The following is an 18,305-nucleotide window of genomic DNA, read 5'->3' as shown; positions in this document are numbered from 1 at the left end:
TTGACTGACGAGACCCATCACCTGTGAGGTTCAATCACCCACACCCGTGAAGACTACGATTGGCTCTCTGCATGCAGAACCGATCAGATCCGATCAATGTATCCGGTCACTGCATGGGCAATCAACTTATTAGTTTAAAACTCGAATGCAAAAACTTTTTTTTCTAATTCTTTAGCGCAAAGCCACACTGTGATCGTCCCATTGCCGCATATTCATATTGTCTGCCGCAGCTGGGGGGCAGTGTTCATTAACCCCGTGATAGCACGTGGCTCGCTCATATTTGTGTGGCTTGCTTGAATTTGCATGTACTTTTATGCAAAGCTCGGTTTAGAGAAATGTGTACTGTATATTCATATACATGACACGTATGAGTGTCGTTTTGGTATACTATAAGCAATGAAGTCATTTCCAAAGGTATGGGTGAGGACGGCTATGGGGGGGGGGGCGGTTGTTGTTTGCTGCTGTGGGAAACTCCCCCCCCCCCATTTTAATAGCTTAGCGATGGTTGGTGTCGTTTAGTTCTGAAACAGCGGCTGTCGGAATATCCCCACGGTCCCAATCACGCACACCACCACGAATATCCCCAGGAAGAGGCGGTCGATCACCATGGCCACGTACTTCCAGTCCTCGATCACCTGTGCAGAAGAATGAGAACAAAGAGAATAACGTATCCGGCAATCGCGTGACGTTCGGCCAATGGTGGCACGTGCTTGGGTACGCTGAATCAAAATTGACCCAACGTGACATGTTTAGTTGGAAGACGTTGTATATTCTGTGGTCAGTGTAGATGAAAGTAATTCCAATCAAAAGCCCTCACAGTTTCTACTTCCGTTTTTGTTTTCCAAGCACATTCGTGTTCTGATACGTGAGTTGATGCAATCCCCTTGTCAATCCACTGCTGGATGAAGGTCACCCCATATCATGTTGGTCATGCAGATTGTTTGACCATATTTCACCATGCTGGTCTGTCCGGGTTGGTAAGCAGGATGCCCAGGGCAGGTTCAGATATTACTTGTCACTGATGTTAGTCGTGGGCAGGAATCTATCTCAGATCGCCAGCTTCATCGGGTGGTGCGCTGAACACTGATCCACCGTTTCACCCCTACATGAGTAGATGGTGGTCACATAATTGGCTTTATTGGTCGAATTAAACTTGACCTCGTGTTCAGTTTCACACCCCTCTGATAAATCGGCAATGGTTTTCTTCAAAGGCAATTATGATTCATTGGATACAAAAATAAATCTCTGATCTGGAACCATCGACTAAGTTCAGCAGTCCTACTCGTTTTAATGGCAAAATTTGAAAGTGGTCTCCCTTTGTAACAATGCTAAATACATTCTTTGGGTCTCTCGGTAAAGTCACGTAGATAGAAAAATAATAAAATAATAAAAAATCACGACGTTTCGATCGCAACACAAGCAATCGTCTTGAGGTGAAAAAATACAGCAGGTGGACTGCTAAGGCAGGAAGAAACATGGCGAGAGAGCTACATGAACATATTGCCATGAGCATGAACAAAATAGAATGGAGGAGGCTGGGAATGTATGATGGGCACGACGTGGCTTCTCTTAAACGCCAATGGCTGAGTAATTACATCGGTTTGATAAAAAAAAAGTACACCACGTGTGTATTTTTTATATTCGATCTGCACTTAATTAAGCACAGATTAGATTTACAGCGGCGCCACTGCCATGCAATGTCTGTATAAATATTTTAAACGCGGTCGACCTTTTCAATTTCAACCCGTGTCATAAATTCATGGCGGAACGCACCAGCGCCACACGTAAGGGCGTATGGACCCGTCCCGTCTGCCACTGAACCATAGCCTGTGGTGGGTCCAGTGCACACAGTCTGTCTTTGCCTCACCGCTCACGAGAACGTGGTGGCCATGACTGAGTTTTACCGTGATAGCGAGAAGAACAAAAAAGATGCCGCAATTTTGGTGCCATCATTATCCTGGCCACCAACATGGCCGCCTGTGGCCGAGACAAAATGGAAGTCGACTTGGTTGAGGGTGGTGACGTTTGGCCCGTCGTGCAATAAACGGACATAACATTTGAACTCATTACTGTTTCACAAATTAAATACAGGTTTAACCAAAATATATTTAATTCAAATCATGCAATGCTGATTCTATATAACTTAATCATGAGGATTTTTCTTACGGGGAGAAATAGGTACTTGTAGTTTTATGTTGTTTTTTGAATGGCAGCTGTTAAGATATAATTAACAATCCAGATAGGTTGGCGGTGCATAATCGATATATTTCATGAACCTTTTCCTCCAAAAATAATAATTTCAATTATATCTCATCAACCCCGCTGGCCTATTAACTTAAACGCCCTCTGTTGGCTGATACAGGATCATGAATATTCCCATAATACCCGGCGCCATGATAATATATTTTCGTCGTGTGTCCCAAAAATATGTTTTTAAAAAATCGCGAATTTCTCCATCACATTGAGTTGCCCTTTTGACCCGAATCTCTTCACAGGTGACACGTGATTCAGCGATGCTCCTGCGTTGGTAGTGGAGCACAATTAACAATAAACTCAACACATTCAATAAACACTGCGGCCATTTTTTTGTGTTATTGACGAATATATTGAGTGGACTCAAAACAATATATATATTTTAAGGCCACAGTGTTATTGGCGAATGTGTTCAGTCCTCTTCATATGTAGATGGAGGGGTTCTATTTGATCCGACATATAAGCGACCGCAACCGACGTCAAGGGCTAAAAGGCAAACAATGTAACACATATAGCGGAGTCTGCTCGTAATAATTAATCAAGCTGAAACCAACATTTTCCCATGTGGACACTCGACAATAACAGCCCATGGGTTAATTGGTTTCAGTTATAGGGTTGGCTCATCCTGAAGTTCAAAATGCAACTTCAACAATCCTCATCATCTGTGAACCAAGTCACGTGGCGTAGGGTACGAGGATATACATATGGACACACAGGGGCCTCCGGGAATCTGCTAGGGGCGTGCAAACCCTGTGCAAAGCCGCCTCGATCTGTAATCAATCCTGACCCCTATTGTAATCCACACCCCCCAACCCCCCCCCCCCCGTAAATCCTCATGACCGCCCAGCCCCCCGTCGTCCCCCTCTGTGCACGCACCCCCCTTATGAAGCCACGCACGTGTGCGCAATCTTTGAGGAAAGATCAAGGCTTTGCTAGGGGATTTCTTTGCAAATGTATTTTCGCCCACTCGCAGGACATCCTCGACCCCAGCTATTGTTATACGCAAATGTCGCCTTTAATTAAAAGCGAGAAGGGAAAACCATCTCGTGGAGAAGGAAGAATGAACGTCTGCACGGTGGGTGCGTGTACTTTTTGCGTATGAGCTTCGACCCCTGCGACCTGAGTTCTGAGTTCGATTGCTGGCTAACGGCTTACATCAGGGGCGATTATTTGAATGGGTCCTGGGTCTTCCCTAAGTCGACTGAGCCTACGTAATTATGTGCACATATCAGCACTTGGGAGACAAAGGCGACCGGGCGTGGTGCTTGCCACAACACCTCGTGTCTGCCTCAATAGGTGCTCGCTAACATAACTTGGAGGCTGCACTGGGAATCTTTGACTATGAATGTTTTCTTGGCATCAGGGAAGTATTCCAAAAGTGTGGTACTGCGATTCTCGCTCTCAGCAGGTTTGAGGAATTAACGTCACAAATACTGCACGCTTTGACAACTGCGCTAAACAACTTTGTAATGTTTCTTCTGGTGTGAAATTTAAATTAATGCAATCATTTAGAGCCCCTTGTCAAATGACTGCTGGGTGAAAGCCTCCCCACGACGTGTTGGTGATGGGGGATTTGTTTGACCATACTTCACTGCGCTGGCCAATGAGGTTTGGCGAAGGTGTAAATGGAGGTGCTGTGGCCGGTTCAGATTTCGCTCCCCATTGATGTTAGCCGTGGCCGGAAATCTCACTCAGCCAGTTTCACGGAAGGAGCGCGCTCACCACTGCACCACCGCTCCACTGCCTAGTTGTGTACCTTACACTTTTTTCTACATGCGTATCACACGTATGCACATGTTTAGACCTGTAAAATGTTACCACAGTGTCACATCCGAGGCTCTCTTATCCATACTCGAATCGAAGACGATTATTAATACAAGGATGGGCGACGGATGAGACAAAATGACGATCCAAAATGCGTTCGTGCAACTTAGTTTGGTGCAATGTGCCGTGCGGTAGAACTGAACACCGTGAGCAGGTTGAGCACACCAAGGCTTGAACGCGAGAGTGAACCCTCACGTGTGTTAATTACTACTTTATGCGGACCGGCAGAAATTAATTTAGAGCGCTTGACTAAACATTTGGAAGATTGCCAGGATAAATACCGGTCAGATGTAGGGGGTTAAATCAGCCTATCATCATCTAAGGGTGTTTAAAATCGGTATCACTTTGCCGTAAGTCCACAGTAGTTGCCTTATGGGTATACTTGCACCCCGCCCTCCCCGTGTGAATGTCTACCACTAGCTTAGGGCTGAGAATAGTTTTCCCCCTTTTTTCTGGCAACAAAACAGGTGTTCAGATGTTAAAACACCAAACTGAAACCTTTTACAAGGAATCATGTCTGCATTAACCACAATACGAGTGGTCAGAATGCAAAAAAAAAACATACTCTGATAATATATGCATTGTCTTTGAAACTGATTGGTCCACACCAGAGACAGCTTTCTTTTGAGCCTACTCTCAAAACTGTGTTAGACCAGAGGACGCCAAAAGTCGTACAGCACAAAGACAACGCCACTATCAGATTAATGAGAGCTCGGGGTGAGCAGCTACATCATGGGACCTCCTTTGCCAGCACCAAAATATGAGAAGAGGTTTTCCACTTTTTCTGGCAACAAAACAGGTGTTAACATGTTAAAACACCAAACGGAAACCTTTTACAAGGAATCATGTCTGCATTAACAACATATACTAGTGGTCAGAATGCAAAAAAAACATACTCTGATAATATAAGCATTGTCTTTGAAACTGATTGGTCCATCTCCTAAAGCGGCTTAGGGCTGCTATAGGAGATGGGAGCCATGACCATTGTGAGTCTGCGAGTGTTAAAAGAGCCCGATGCGGGATAGTAACGAAGGCTTTGATCGACTCGTGGTGATTTCGTGCTTTCTAAGCTCACGAATTGCTTGCGTAAGCAATCGACGACGGTGTCGATTCACGCGAACAACAGAATTGTACGTCGTGGGTGCACGTGACTCGTTACGAATAGCCAATGGCCGCTGACCAGCGTGCTGAAGTTGTGCTCAAAACCCCGCCCCTTTACCCGAACGGCGAGGAGGAGTCCTCGTCCACTCACGGAACCGAAGCGTCGGGGAGGGGGTGGGCGTTGGGGCAGGGAGGGGCTACCCCCCTATTGTAACCTCAGCCCCCCCCAATTCTATTCCCACCCCCCATAAACAAGGTCACCCTGCTGCTGTGCGTGTGCACGTGAGTCGACGTGGGTGTGTATGCGAGCGGCGCGTACGCTCTGGTCTTCGTCCTCGCTGCGCGTGTGGTCCGCGATGAACCTGACCCCGTCCACGGCTTCCTGCATCTCGGGCGTCCACTTGGACGAGGTGCGGAACCTCAGCTCGGAAATGTTCCGGAAGGGGCCCGAGAGGTCCTGCATTTTGAAGCCGTACTTGTTGGCGGACGCCGGGTTCACGAAGCACGCGTCCGCACCCTCGCCGTGCACCTTGCTCGCGAACGAGGCGCCCAAGTGTTTTTGTCTCATGCGGTAGCGTGCCGAGCTGTTCTTGGGCCGCTGCATGAACAAGATCATGGGCAGCTTGTGCAGGAAGACCTTCTTGACCCAGTTCGGCATGGTGTGCGTGCTCGGAGATCGGTGGTGCACGTTCAGGACGCAGACACTCGTCACGATGGAGAAGGTGACCAGCACCATGGTGAACATCAGGTATTTGCCGATGAGCGGGACGTCCAGGGACGTGGGCGGCACGATCTTGGAGATGAGCAGCAGGAACACGGTGAGAGCGAGCAGCACGGAGAGGCACAGAGTCATCTTCGCGCTGCAGTCGGACGGCAGGTAGAAGACGAGGATTGTGAGAAAGCTGACGAGCACGCATGGTATGATGAAGTAGATGGTGTAGAAGAGAGGTTTCCTCTTGATGATGAAGTCGTAGGTGATGTCTACGCACGCGGGGTCAGCAGGTTCCTTGTTTTTGCGGCCGTGCAAGGACACGATGTCCCACTCGCCGCTCGGAGTGAAGTCGTCCAACTTTGCCAAGTCGTGCTTGAGCACCAGGTCGATCTCGTTGTGGTCACAGACCAAGGGGCGAAACGTCATGGTGCAATTCTGCTGGTCAAACGGGAAGTGCTTGACGTTGATCTTGCAGGAACTTTTATAGATGGCAGGCGGCTTCCATGTGACGTTCCCATCCGAGGACACTATGGCGTTGCTGTGTAAGGGAACCCTGTATTCGCCGTCAGCACTGGAACAGAGGCACACGAGCGTGTAAGCCCCCCCACCGAGGAGTAATATTTCATATTACAGCACTGCGATTACCGCTGCATTGCTGCTCTGCTCCTACTGTTAAGGTAGGCATGGAGGCGCTGACATTGCGAAATAATGCTATTCGGAAAGGTTAATGCCACCAGGCCAATCAGGATACTTGGCCTGACCACTATCACTAACCCCTTTTCATTCCCTTTGCTGCGTAACAACCCATGAACACGCCCATTACACCCCCTCTCCCCCCAACCTCAGGCCCCCCACCAACTTTTTTTTCAGAAGAATCACTTGGCAAATCCATGAATGAACAAAAAAATCTGCCTGAAGTAAACCCACCACCACGCATAACGTAAGTGACGGAACGCGCCCAACAACGAGATGGAGCGATGAAATCAGCTCGCGTGCAGGAGCTAGGTGGTTTACTGCATCACGGGGTCGTGAGAATTAGCAACGGCTTCGGGGGCAAAGATGGGGAGACGCCTTCATGCAGCGGTGCATTTATCGTGACTTGTGATGATGATGATGATGATAATCCGAGGGGAAAACAGCGCACATGTGTGAATCAGCAGACTAAACTAAACATGTTATTTTACGGCCAACTGAGCTATGTAGGTATTTTTTAGAAGCGAGCTGGCCACAAATAATAGCTAAAGGAAGTGGCTCATCGCATGGAAATGTATAGCCGCCAAATACTCAAAATGCGTTTTTCTAAATGTGGAAGGAAAAACCGGAGGATCCGGAGAAAAATGCACGCGAACTCGGAAAAAATGTGCAAACTCCAAAATATACAGGCGTCGTTGTCAGGATCGAATCCACGACCTCCTGCATACCAGGCGAGGTAGTTAACATCTCACCACTGTGGCGCCCCAATGGTGTAACCTGCACCGTGCAGGCGATGGAGGGAGTCAGGGAGGGAGGGAGGTGGAAAAACTCATCCTATACTAACTCCAGTATACTTAGTAATGACCACATCGTACGTGTACTGCCGCTGGTACAGCCGTCAAAATGAAAAGGATCACACACGGTCGCTGAGAGGTGCCTGAACTTGCACGCCACAACCCGCGCCGATGCTTACTTATTGTTAAGGCCGATAGTGGGAAGCCAGATCTCTTTGGAGGGCAGCCGTGTTGCGTCCAATCCTTCATAGTCAGTTGGGGCCCACTTGAGCCGGTAGTCAATCCACTCCTGTAAACAGCAAGGACACTCTCAGATTGCATTCAAAGTGCACAACAACTTAAACAATTAAGGGGAGTTGCCCCCCAGAACAAAGATTCCCCATATAGCCTTAACGGGCTGTTGGGGCAACTGCTGTTAGCGAGCACCTATGAAGGCCCGCACGATACACGAAGGGGTGGGTGGCCAGCGCCACACCCGGCCGCTTTTGTCTCCCGAGTGGCGATGTTTATAAACCGCACCAGGTACTCATTTAAGGCTGAGTTGACCTAGGGGATGCCCAGGACCGGTTGAGATAATCGTCACTGGTGTTGGGCGCGAGTGGGAATCAAACTCGAGTCACCAGGTTCGTGACGCAGCACGCTAACCACTACACTACCGCTCCCTCCCCCCTTCCTCCCCACAAGTGATTTGCCTGGTCAAAGGTGCAAGCATGCAGTGGACAGTCAGTCATCTCCTGGAAACTCCATTTTATTATGATTGGTACAAGTATATCCACAGGAATAACTGCTATTGATTTTCTACAAAGTGTTATTAGTTTTATCGACCACACAGGGATGGCTGGTTAAGTCGATCTCCGACCCTGGTCTCACCAATGCCAGCCAGATATCACCAATACCTGTGTAACTCACCAATACCTTTAAATTTCGATTTAAAGCTTTCGTGACTGCAGGGATTCATCTTCTTGGTTCTTTCGGTAAAGTCACGTAGAAGGGAAATAATAAAATAAAATAAAAACATAATAAAATACAATTCTCACGACGTTTCGGCCACAACGCAAGCAGCCGTCCTCAGGTGAAGAACAGGTCTGCCGGAAAGACAGCGTCTGAAATGACCACTACCTGCAGCTTTTTCCACCTGTCTCCATTTCTTTCGGAAACTCCTCCCATTAGCTCTCTGACGCGTGTCCCCTCTATTCGACCAGCTCGCATAATAAAGTTGCTCATGGCCATCAAGTCGTCTCTATAACCGGAACACTGTAATGAAGACTGCAGCACATAACGTCCAAGCTTCCATTCACTTCCAATGGGGGGAAACAAATCTAGTTTTTTATGTACCATAATAGAATTCAATTAACGTGTGCATTATTGATGAAGCAGTAATTTATCATTGTATATAGACTATAAACACGCCAGAGGCAGATAAAAGGCTTTAAGGACAGGGCATAAAACGTATGTACAGGCCATCAACTGTTACATTATTTTACAAGTCACCCTTACCGAATTGATTACACTGCATATATTGTTAATAGCATCATCAGTGTGATCATCATCAGATATCATTAATCCGCTGCTGGATGAAGACCTCTCCAAGCCTCAGCCACATAGCACGATCCTGTTGATGTCGTAATCCACCCAAGCAACTGCACACGAACTCTGGTATCGTGTCGTTAACAATTTAATATCGGAATATCATAGCAATTGTCTACGATCATATGACCCTAAATGTGTCCAATCTCATCGGATCGAGCCTGTTGGTTTGGGATGCGAGGTGGCCAGGAGATTGAAGCACAGAATTGGATGGAATCCATCTGTAAGGAGCTTTGTTGGATGCGTGGTGGGTTGTCCCTGCCTGCTCAGGATTCCTCCCACACGCCAAAAACTAATTTATGGCATTGGCCAAACATCCCAATGTCCTCATTCAAAAAACTGAGCCTTAATGCTCAATGAGGCTTTCCTGGGTAAATTCAGGGCGGTGTTATTATTAAACGGTGGGCTCAGAAGGTCGAATTAATCCCTGAAACCCCCCCGCCCCACCGTGTTCTCTGTGAATGAACACCACGTGCAGAGCCGCACTACTCAGTAGGAAGTCAACAGTCATGAAGTGGAATGAACTTGACCCAGCCACTAGAATGTAGAATTGACTGACAAAAGTTACTAAGATACTGACACATGAACACACACTGTTATGTGATGAAACAACCCTTAAAATAATAACACAATAATGCGAAAATATATTAATTGTAATTTGGCAAACGACTCAAAGCACTTTCATGATATAAAGACTTTAGAGGCAGTCGTCGAGTTACCAACACCTGACTTATGAAGGCCCGTACTTACGAACCAACTTCCATAAAAAAAGTTAGATCGACTTAAAAATGTGAACTCTCAATTGCAAACTGAACCAGGGAACTATTTTGTTCAGAGGAGCGATCCTCTGTGAGTTGTAATAAGTCGGCCTCGCGCTGGGAGTGTTTGTGCATGTGTGTACACGCGTGGACGTGTGCGTGTGTGTGAAAGTGTGTTGGGAGCAATAGTATAGCGTTTAGCGTGCTGGGCTACGAACCCGGTGACCCGAGTGTGATACCCGTCCACGGCCAACACCAGTAACGATTTTCTGAACCAGTCTTAGGCCTCCCCTAGGTCGACTCAGCCTCAAATGTGTTCCTAGTGCAGTGTGTAACATTGCCACTCGGGAGACAAAGGCGGCCGTGCGTGGTGCTGACCAGCCATCCCCTCGTGTACAGTGCCGGCCTTCATAGGTGCTCGCTAACAGCACTGTCCCCAACAGCCTGTTAAGGACACACGTGGAATCGCTGTCGTTGGTTTTAAACATTGTAGGAGCCAGAGGACACCCCTGTCGCACCCCAAGGTGAACAGGTGAACAGGGAATGGCTCTGGCTGCGAGCCACATAGCTTTACTCGAGCCTGCCCACCATCATTAAGGTCCTTAATGGTTGTGAGCAGAGTCAGGGACTCCGAAAGCACGTAGAACAGCACAGAGCCCTGGCCTGTTGATGGTTTCATAGGCATTCACCAGGTCAATAAAGCAATAATGTCGGTATTGTTGGAATTCCCCACACCTCTGGTGTAGTAGACGAACAGAGAATATGGCATCCGTGCAGGACCGACCTGGTCTGAAACCACATTGGGGCTCAGCAAGCCTCTCCTCAGCGTGCCTGGCAAGGCGATGTTGAATAATCCTTGCCAGGACCTTTCCAGGCACACTGAAAAGAGAGATGCCCATGTAGTTGTTACAATCTGTGCGGTCCCCCCTCTTAAAAATGGGGGACCACCAGTGCATCCTTCCAATCTTGCAGAACCCGTCCTGTGGTCCAGACATTTGTGATAATGTCATGTAGGGCAGTCTGCATACAGACACCACTCTCCCTCAGCATTTCACTTGGGAGATCATCTCTGCCTGGTCTCAGACTCCGGATCGTCCGTCGTACTTCCGATACAGACGGAACCTCAGCCATTGATTTGCTATACAGTAATTATAACATGCAAATGTGAAACACATTTATTATTTATGACTTTAGCAATGCCTCCCTTTTTCGTTGAGCCATAATACATGTCATAACACAGAATGTGTTCCGACTAAATCAACCATTCGACTTACGAACGGGTCTCAGGAACGACTGATGTTCATGCGCCGAGGACGAGTAGGTGTTCGCAGCGACTGCGTTGATGTATCTTCTTGGTTCTTTCGGTAAAGTCACGTAGAATGGAAATAATAAAATAATAAAAAATAAAACATAATAAAAATAAAACATTATTATGTTTTATTTTAAAAAAAAACACGTAATAATGTTTTATTTTTATTATTTTATTATTTCCCTTCTACGTGACTTTACCGAAAGAACCAAGAAGATGAATCCCTGCAGTCACGAAAACTTTAAATCGAAATGCGTTGATGTATTTACAAGCTTAGATCTTACCTGGATGAGCCACAAGTTGGTCGTCATTATCTGCTCCCTTACATCCTAAATGTTGCGACACAAATCACAATTGATGACGCGCGCACCATGCAACGCGGTATGTTAATCTATATAGTGTTAAAGTCGCCTGTCAACCGGTCACGTACACTCACCAAACAAATGCAAGTGCTTTTTCTGTACTTCTAATATGTACGTTAATTTAATGATATATTGTGTGTGGGAGGCGGAAGGTGGGGGGCAGGGTGAGTGGAGGGGGTGTTGTTCTGGAGGGTGTATGTAGGTGAGACAGGAGGAACAGAACCGTGACATTTTACTTGCAGGGAACTCCTTTCCCTGCAAGTAAATCATACCGCAGATACACTGTACCACCACAATGCGAATTTCGTTGACAGATAATCACCAAGTTAAATTCCATATCATCATGAACAGATAAATACAACATTAACACGTGGGTTCGAAGTATGTTGGTTAAAAATCAGGTATCATTTATGAGTATTAATTAAAATATAAGGGGCCGTCCATAAATGACGTCACGCGATTTTGGACGATTTTTTACCCCCCCCCCCCCTAGTCACACGGCGTCACAAAAAGTCAGACCCCCTCTCAAATATGACGTCACAAAGCTCTGCCCCCCCCCCCAAAAAAAAAACATGCTTCAAATCGCTTTAAACTATTGTCATTGTAGTGCGTAATTAATGTGGCGCTGCACTCTGATGTTGTAGGAGAAAACATTTATTAAAAAGTATATTGAATTAAGTATAACGTGTTGTCTATATTTGTTTAAAGTTGCGCATTTTTATGTGACGTCACATTTCTCACCCCCCCCCCCTCGTCACACATTGTCACAAATGTTTGACCCCACACCCCCCCCCAGGTGCGTGACGTCATTTATGGACGGCCCTGAACAAGTATATGTTTGCAGACAGCACGTGTGTTTACTGATTCGACCCAACGCCTCTTTAGTGGAGATAACAGCAAATCTGACCACCCATGGGTTTCTCAATGAGATCATGACCCACGAAAGAAAGAAAATCTACTTTTAAAATCTCTACTCGAATACAAACAGGGGGGGGGGGGTCTGAGGACACTCACGACATTGACGATCTGGCACAGGGAGATGTGAAAGGCGATTGTAACCAGCTGCGAGTTATTGATGGCCGGGCGAATGTCTTTGTTGTGTCTGTTTTTCTGGAGCAGATAGTCCAGGAGCCTTTCCTCCGCCTCTGATGCGCCAATGCCTTCACAAGTCACACGAATGATAAGGGCACACGTGCATGAAGTCATATACAAACACACACACACACAGACCTTATTTCCTTTCTTCATGGCTTTACAAGACAACCAGAACCTACTGAGCCGAGCGGGCACGCCCGGCCGCCTTTGTCTCCCCAGTGCTCATGCTCATGGCTATATACGTCACGCAGGCACGAACATCGGGTATCTTTAATATAAATGCGTGCATTCTATTGCAGGGATAAGATTTCGTAGTAACGGTTGAGCTTAAATCTACGTGAACGTTTGGGCTGGTAATACAAAATACGTTAACGCTTCTGAGAATTTGCAACGATACCACGATAAAATGTGCCTCCGGGCTCTGGAGACCACCTGGAGAAGATTCCAGGCACGTGTTGACAACGATGGCGAACAAGTGGAAGACTATTTGAACTTTTTGAAGCTGAGTGTTAAAAAAATGTTGAAGCACCCTGTACATTTGACGAGAGTAATATCGTACAATCCTTCGTCAATTGACTGCTGGATGAAGGCCCCACGCATAGGCTGGTCCATTGGAGCTGTTTGACCATACTTCACCACGCTGGCCATTGCCGATTGGTTAAGAGGGGAGGCGAAGCGAGGCGGGGGGAGAGGGGTGTCAGAATCGATTCCGATATCGCTCGCCACCTGATGTCAGCCGCGACCGTGAATCGAACTCGACTGGGACGCGTTCATAACGCAGTGCGTGAACTACAGCGGCGTATTCCTCGCAAAGTTTATTTGATCGCTTTCGTAATGCACACACACACGCGCACACGTCACGCATTGCTTGTATAATTACTACAGAGGACAATTAAAACATTAATATAACTGTTCCAAGAAAATCTCCCAGGGACATTTACAAAACAAACGAATAGCCCGCGACAAGTGGCTGCACGCAGGATAATTAATCGATGAAGACGCACACAGCACATGAGCGGTTTGATTTTTGCTCTTTGGTTCTTTCGGTAAAGTCACGTATGTGATTTTTTTTTTACAAAAAAATAAGTGATTCTTGTTCACCGATGCTCTCAGGGTCGCGTCCAAAATCGTTCTCCCTTTCGCGCGTTTGCTGCCGGAGCGACTGAAACGTCTCTCTCCGACAGGTCCCGGATTCCTGATGATGGCGCAATTCATGACCCTTTCTCCCATCACTCAAATATCAATTTCACATACACAAGACAAAACCCCCCGTCTAGCCTTCAACAGACTGTTGGGGAAAGTGCTGTTCGCGAGGACATGTGAAGACCGGGACGGCAGACGAGGGGGCGGGTTGGTTGGCCAGCACCACGCTCGGCCGCCTTTGTCTCCCCAAATGCTGATGTTTACTGCACACCACACCAGGTACTCATTTAAGGCTGAGTCGACCTAGTGGGAGGGCCAGAACCAGTCCAAATATTCGCCATCGATGTTGTTGGCTGTGAGCGAGAATCGATTTCTGGCCTAGGGGTTCGTAGTGCTGTGTGCTAACCACTCCAATACCGCTCCCCACTATTACGATACACAGACACAGGCGTGCACATCTACACACACACAGTCTATAAAATCAGCTATCTCGTACATTGTGATGGAAAGAGCGTCCATCTGCGGTTTATCATCGGGTGAAATGTGCAGGATCACCACACATTGCGTGTGCAACGTAAAGGTCGTGGTTTATCAGTGATCCGGGATGCAGAATAAAAATATTTATAAATCCTGGATGAATCCGATAAAGCTCTTTTTCACAGATGTCCAGCCGGGGCGGGTTAGAACGTTACAACAACAGCCAACAATTCAAAAGCAGGATAGAAGTACAAAGTATGGTAAAGATGAATAAATAACTAGAAATATACACATATAATTTAATAATTTACTCTTTGGTTCTTTCGGTAAAGTCGCGTAGAAAGAAAATACATTAAATAATAGAATACGACGTTTCGATCGCAACACAAGCAATCGTCATGAGTTAGAAAACAAACCTCGTGAACTTAGAAATACAATGCAATACAGCACAGAGAGTCGGCTAACACAACAGTCAAAATTGAATGGACAGGACCCAATGTAGATTTGTTTTGTCAACAAGTGACGCGGTTAGCTACTTGCGTGGTCTGTGGAGTACGTAAACTTATTCACACATCCAGATAGATCGCATAAGGCAGCAGCGGCGAGCACTGCCACGGTCACCACATGAGCCAGTTTGTTCTGGGGCATATTACGCAATATTTGGGGCGCAATTAGTAAAATCTAGCCACGTTCGCGTGCTGGGTTCGAATAACGTGGCCCCTTTCCTCGATGTGTCCATTTTTTTTAAATCCTTTATATTAAGTTCACTTGCTTGCTTGCTTGCGCGCTTACGACCATGCAAATCTTTCGGTCGTTTTTTAACCCACTTCCCGTGATCCAATCGAGCTGACATTTTGCACACAGACTCGTTGTGCGTGACAATTTATTTTTGTGAATTTTTTTTTCCATAACTTTACACTTCTTAGGAAAAAAATGATATTTAATATCCAATTGCTTAATGGTGGCAGGCAATCATCTGACCCATAGGTGGCAGCCATCTCAAGCCAGAGGACGAGAGGACTCTAGCCGCCACGCATATAAAGGATTTATAGTGAAAAACTTTGTTTTTACGGGTTAATTGTCTCACTAATAACCGCACACCCAGAAGCGGCACGCTAAGGCACACTCTGGGTTAAGACACGGGACGCGCACACACACTCTGACTTGGACAAGCAACACTCATTAAGCAAATGAAGAATGATGCAATAAACACGAAACCTAACACACACGCAACACGCTCAGACACGGGCGCACGTATCCCGAAAATTAATGAAATTGATTTAAAGCTTTCGTGACTGCAGGGATTCATCTTCTTGGTTCTTTCGGTAAAGTCACGTAGAAGGAAAATAATAAAATAATACAAATCAAACATAATAAAATACAATTCTCACGACGTTTCGGCCACAACGCAAGCAGCCGCCCTCAGGTGATGACGCTGTCTTTCCGACAGACCTGTTCTTCACCTGAGAACGGCTGCTTGCGTTGTGGCCGAAACGTCGTGAGAATTGTATTTTATTATGTTTTATTTTTATTTTTTTATTACGTGACTTTACAGAAAGAACCAAGAAGATTAATGAAATTGGTTTATTAACAAGCAGACTTACGTTTGAGGGCGAACAAAAAAAGTACATGGACGAGGAAGTAGCAGCACACCCGGCCTAGTCCGTAAATGATCCATCATCACGTGATCTCGCCAATGTTCAATTCAGACCCGCGCCACTCGGCGGATACACGCGTGGTGTTCCTCAGTACACATTCGAGTTTCTAGCGTGGAATGTGCCTGTGGCATCAACATCGTCATCCTCCAAGTGCAAGTCCTGGAGAGGAAAGAGAGAGAGAAAGAAGACGGGAAGAGAGAAAAAAAGAGCCGGTCCGGCGGGTGTCACTTGGGAATACGTTCACCCGCATTTTGGTGTTTCTTATTCGGTGCTGGATGGAAACCTCGAAGACTCCTCCAGGACTCGACGCCGGTTGAACTCGTTTCGGGCACCACCAACAGCCGAGAAACGCACGGGTGCTGCTACGCTGAGAGCACTGATAGAGATGTCAGTTTAACCAGCACGGCGGCCGGGTACCAGCTCTGATGAGTGACTACACGAGAGATACCACGAACACACCACAACAGAAAAATACCCCCCCCCCCATGCGCCCCCATTTAAGCTACCAACATTCACTGAACACGTCCGAAATTCGCGGGCGCAATGCGCGCAGTGAGGCTCGATCAGAAATCAATTTGAGCTTGGAATTAGGAAAAAATGCGGAGGGTAAACGGATTGAAGTTGACGCGCGACACCCACCTCGATCCAGCTAGTGGCGTGGAGAGAGAGAAGAGAACGAGGAGGGGAGAGGGAGGAGAGAGGAAGCGAGCTACAAGTACAGAGATGCCTTTATGGCGCTGGGAGTGCATGGAGATTTCCTCTCTCTCTCTCTCCAGGGGAAACGGGCCGGATGGATTAGAGCGCGACTGAGAGGGCAAAACACAATCATCATCATATTCTTAGGTTTTTTCGGTAAAGTCACGTAGGTAAAACATCAAAATTAATGAAAATAAAATAAAATAAAAACAAAAATCACGACGTTTCGGAGGCAGCTAATTCGGCTGTGACGGTCCCACCTGATGACGGAGACTTGTGTTGCCTCCGAAACGTCGTGATTTTCTTTTTCTTTTTATTTTATTTTATTTTCATTAATTTTGATGTTTTACCTACGTGACTTTACCGAAAAAACCTAAGAATATGATTCCTTGCAGTCACGAAAGCTTCAAATCTAGAATCATCATCATAGCCATCGACATCATAGTCATAATCCTCATCGTTGCTATCACCATCACCGCCATCAACATAATCACCATCTCTGTCGTTGTGATCATAAATCATCGTCATCATCATCGTAGTTCTGTCGAAGATGCAAGGCTGGCTGGTGGGGGACTCTTTCCATATTCTGCACCGCCCCTGACCCTCACGCAGGAATAACTTTCACGCACTCACTCAAACACATGGTGCGTGCTCACACATGTATGATTTCACGTACGTGTGGTATGTGCCAGTACAGGGACTACTGGAAACAAATCAACATAGGCCAACGCTTGACCATTGATGGTTATAATTGGTCCATTGCGACATGTTGAGATACACCATTGGAACCTCATTTGCCAGTAAAAAATGTGATAATTGGGTTTTTACCCTTCTATCTGGCAACAAAACTGACACCTTTTTTATACAAACAAAGACTAAGGTCCCGCAGTTTAACACGTCGGCTTGCGAGACAAATATTATCCATAATAAAGTTTTTTTTGGGTTAGATCGCATAAATATGTCGTTAACCCACCACGACCGGACACAACCAATTAATCATGTTTGTCACGTAAACAAAACGTGCCAATTCGTTGCTACTTCAGCACACCCCTCCCCCCTCCCTGTGCACACGCGCACTTTTACACCCCCCCCCCACCTGCGTACGTACGCCTGACGCACCCCCACCCCCCAATCCTATAGAGCGTACGATATTTAATCCACGCAGAAACGACCAAGGATTAATACAATAAACGTGTTTAAGCAAACAGACAGTCCACCGCCGGACTATCTAACTCATTTGGAGGCCAATGTAGACACATTATTACCGAGGCTCCCCCCCCCACCGTTTTCTATGCGTACATTGACAGTAGACCCCCATACGCAAGCGTACGCATTTGGGTTAATCCCAAATGCGTACGCTTGCGTAGGTACTAAATGGATGCCCCCTACTAAAGATTAATTCTTGATGAAGCCTTCCCCACACCGTCGTCATCCCTCTCCGTCCTGTGATGCCACAATCCATCTCACTCATGCATCCGAGCGTGTGAGAAGACTCACAGACGGACACGGAGACACATTTACTCGCACGCAGATACGCGCCATCTCCATCCAATCCAACGCCCATGACGCAAACTCCACTAAATACTGAACACCGCCGAGGATGAAAGTTGTTGCATTTATGTGATATATATATATAAAACAAACCCCCCCACAATTGTTAAGACATAAATGCAACTGCAGATGTATTTTGTTCGCAGCTTGACACGTGCAAAGTGTGTATAGTGCATGATACACAAATATCGTCCCCACATTTTCCTTTTAACTTTTGTAACCTTTTTCAGGATGTCGTTTCAGTCCAACTGGCCATTTTCGGAGTTTGTTATGGAATCGTGAAAACAATTTC

General features: G+C 46.6%; 1 protein-coding gene across 1 annotated transcript in view; it reads right to left on the bottom strand.

Moving 5' to 3' along the window:
• Nucleotides 1-515: 515 nt before the first annotated feature.
• Nucleotides 516-18,305, bottom strand: part of LOC144734812 (neuronal acetylcholine receptor subunit beta-4-like) — a 47,777-nt gene continuing 29,987 nt past the window's right edge. Inside the window, exons 2-6 of the mRNA XM_078617198.1 lie at nt 12,408-12,553; nt 11,316-11,360; nt 7,557-7,666; nt 5,498-6,461; nt 516-635 (exon numbers count right to left, since the gene is read on the bottom strand). Coding sequence (XP_078473324.1) covers nt 516-635; nt 5,498-6,461; nt 7,557-7,666; nt 11,316-11,360; nt 12,408-12,553 — 1,385 coding nt within the window. The remainder of the gene's footprint in view (nt 636-5,497; nt 6,462-7,556; nt 7,667-11,315; nt 11,361-12,407; nt 12,554-18,305) is intronic.

The sequence above is a fragment of the Lampetra planeri genome, chromosome 3 (assembly GCF_965212315.1).
Source record: "Lampetra planeri chromosome 3, kcLamPlan1.2.h2, whole genome shotgun sequence".
Classification (NCBI taxonomy): domain Eukaryota; kingdom Metazoa; phylum Chordata; class Hyperoartia; order Petromyzontiformes; family Petromyzontidae; genus Lampetra; species Lampetra planeri.
The sequence above is the reverse complement of the archived record's forward strand: the minus strand, read 5'-3'. Positions and strand labels throughout refer to the sequence as shown.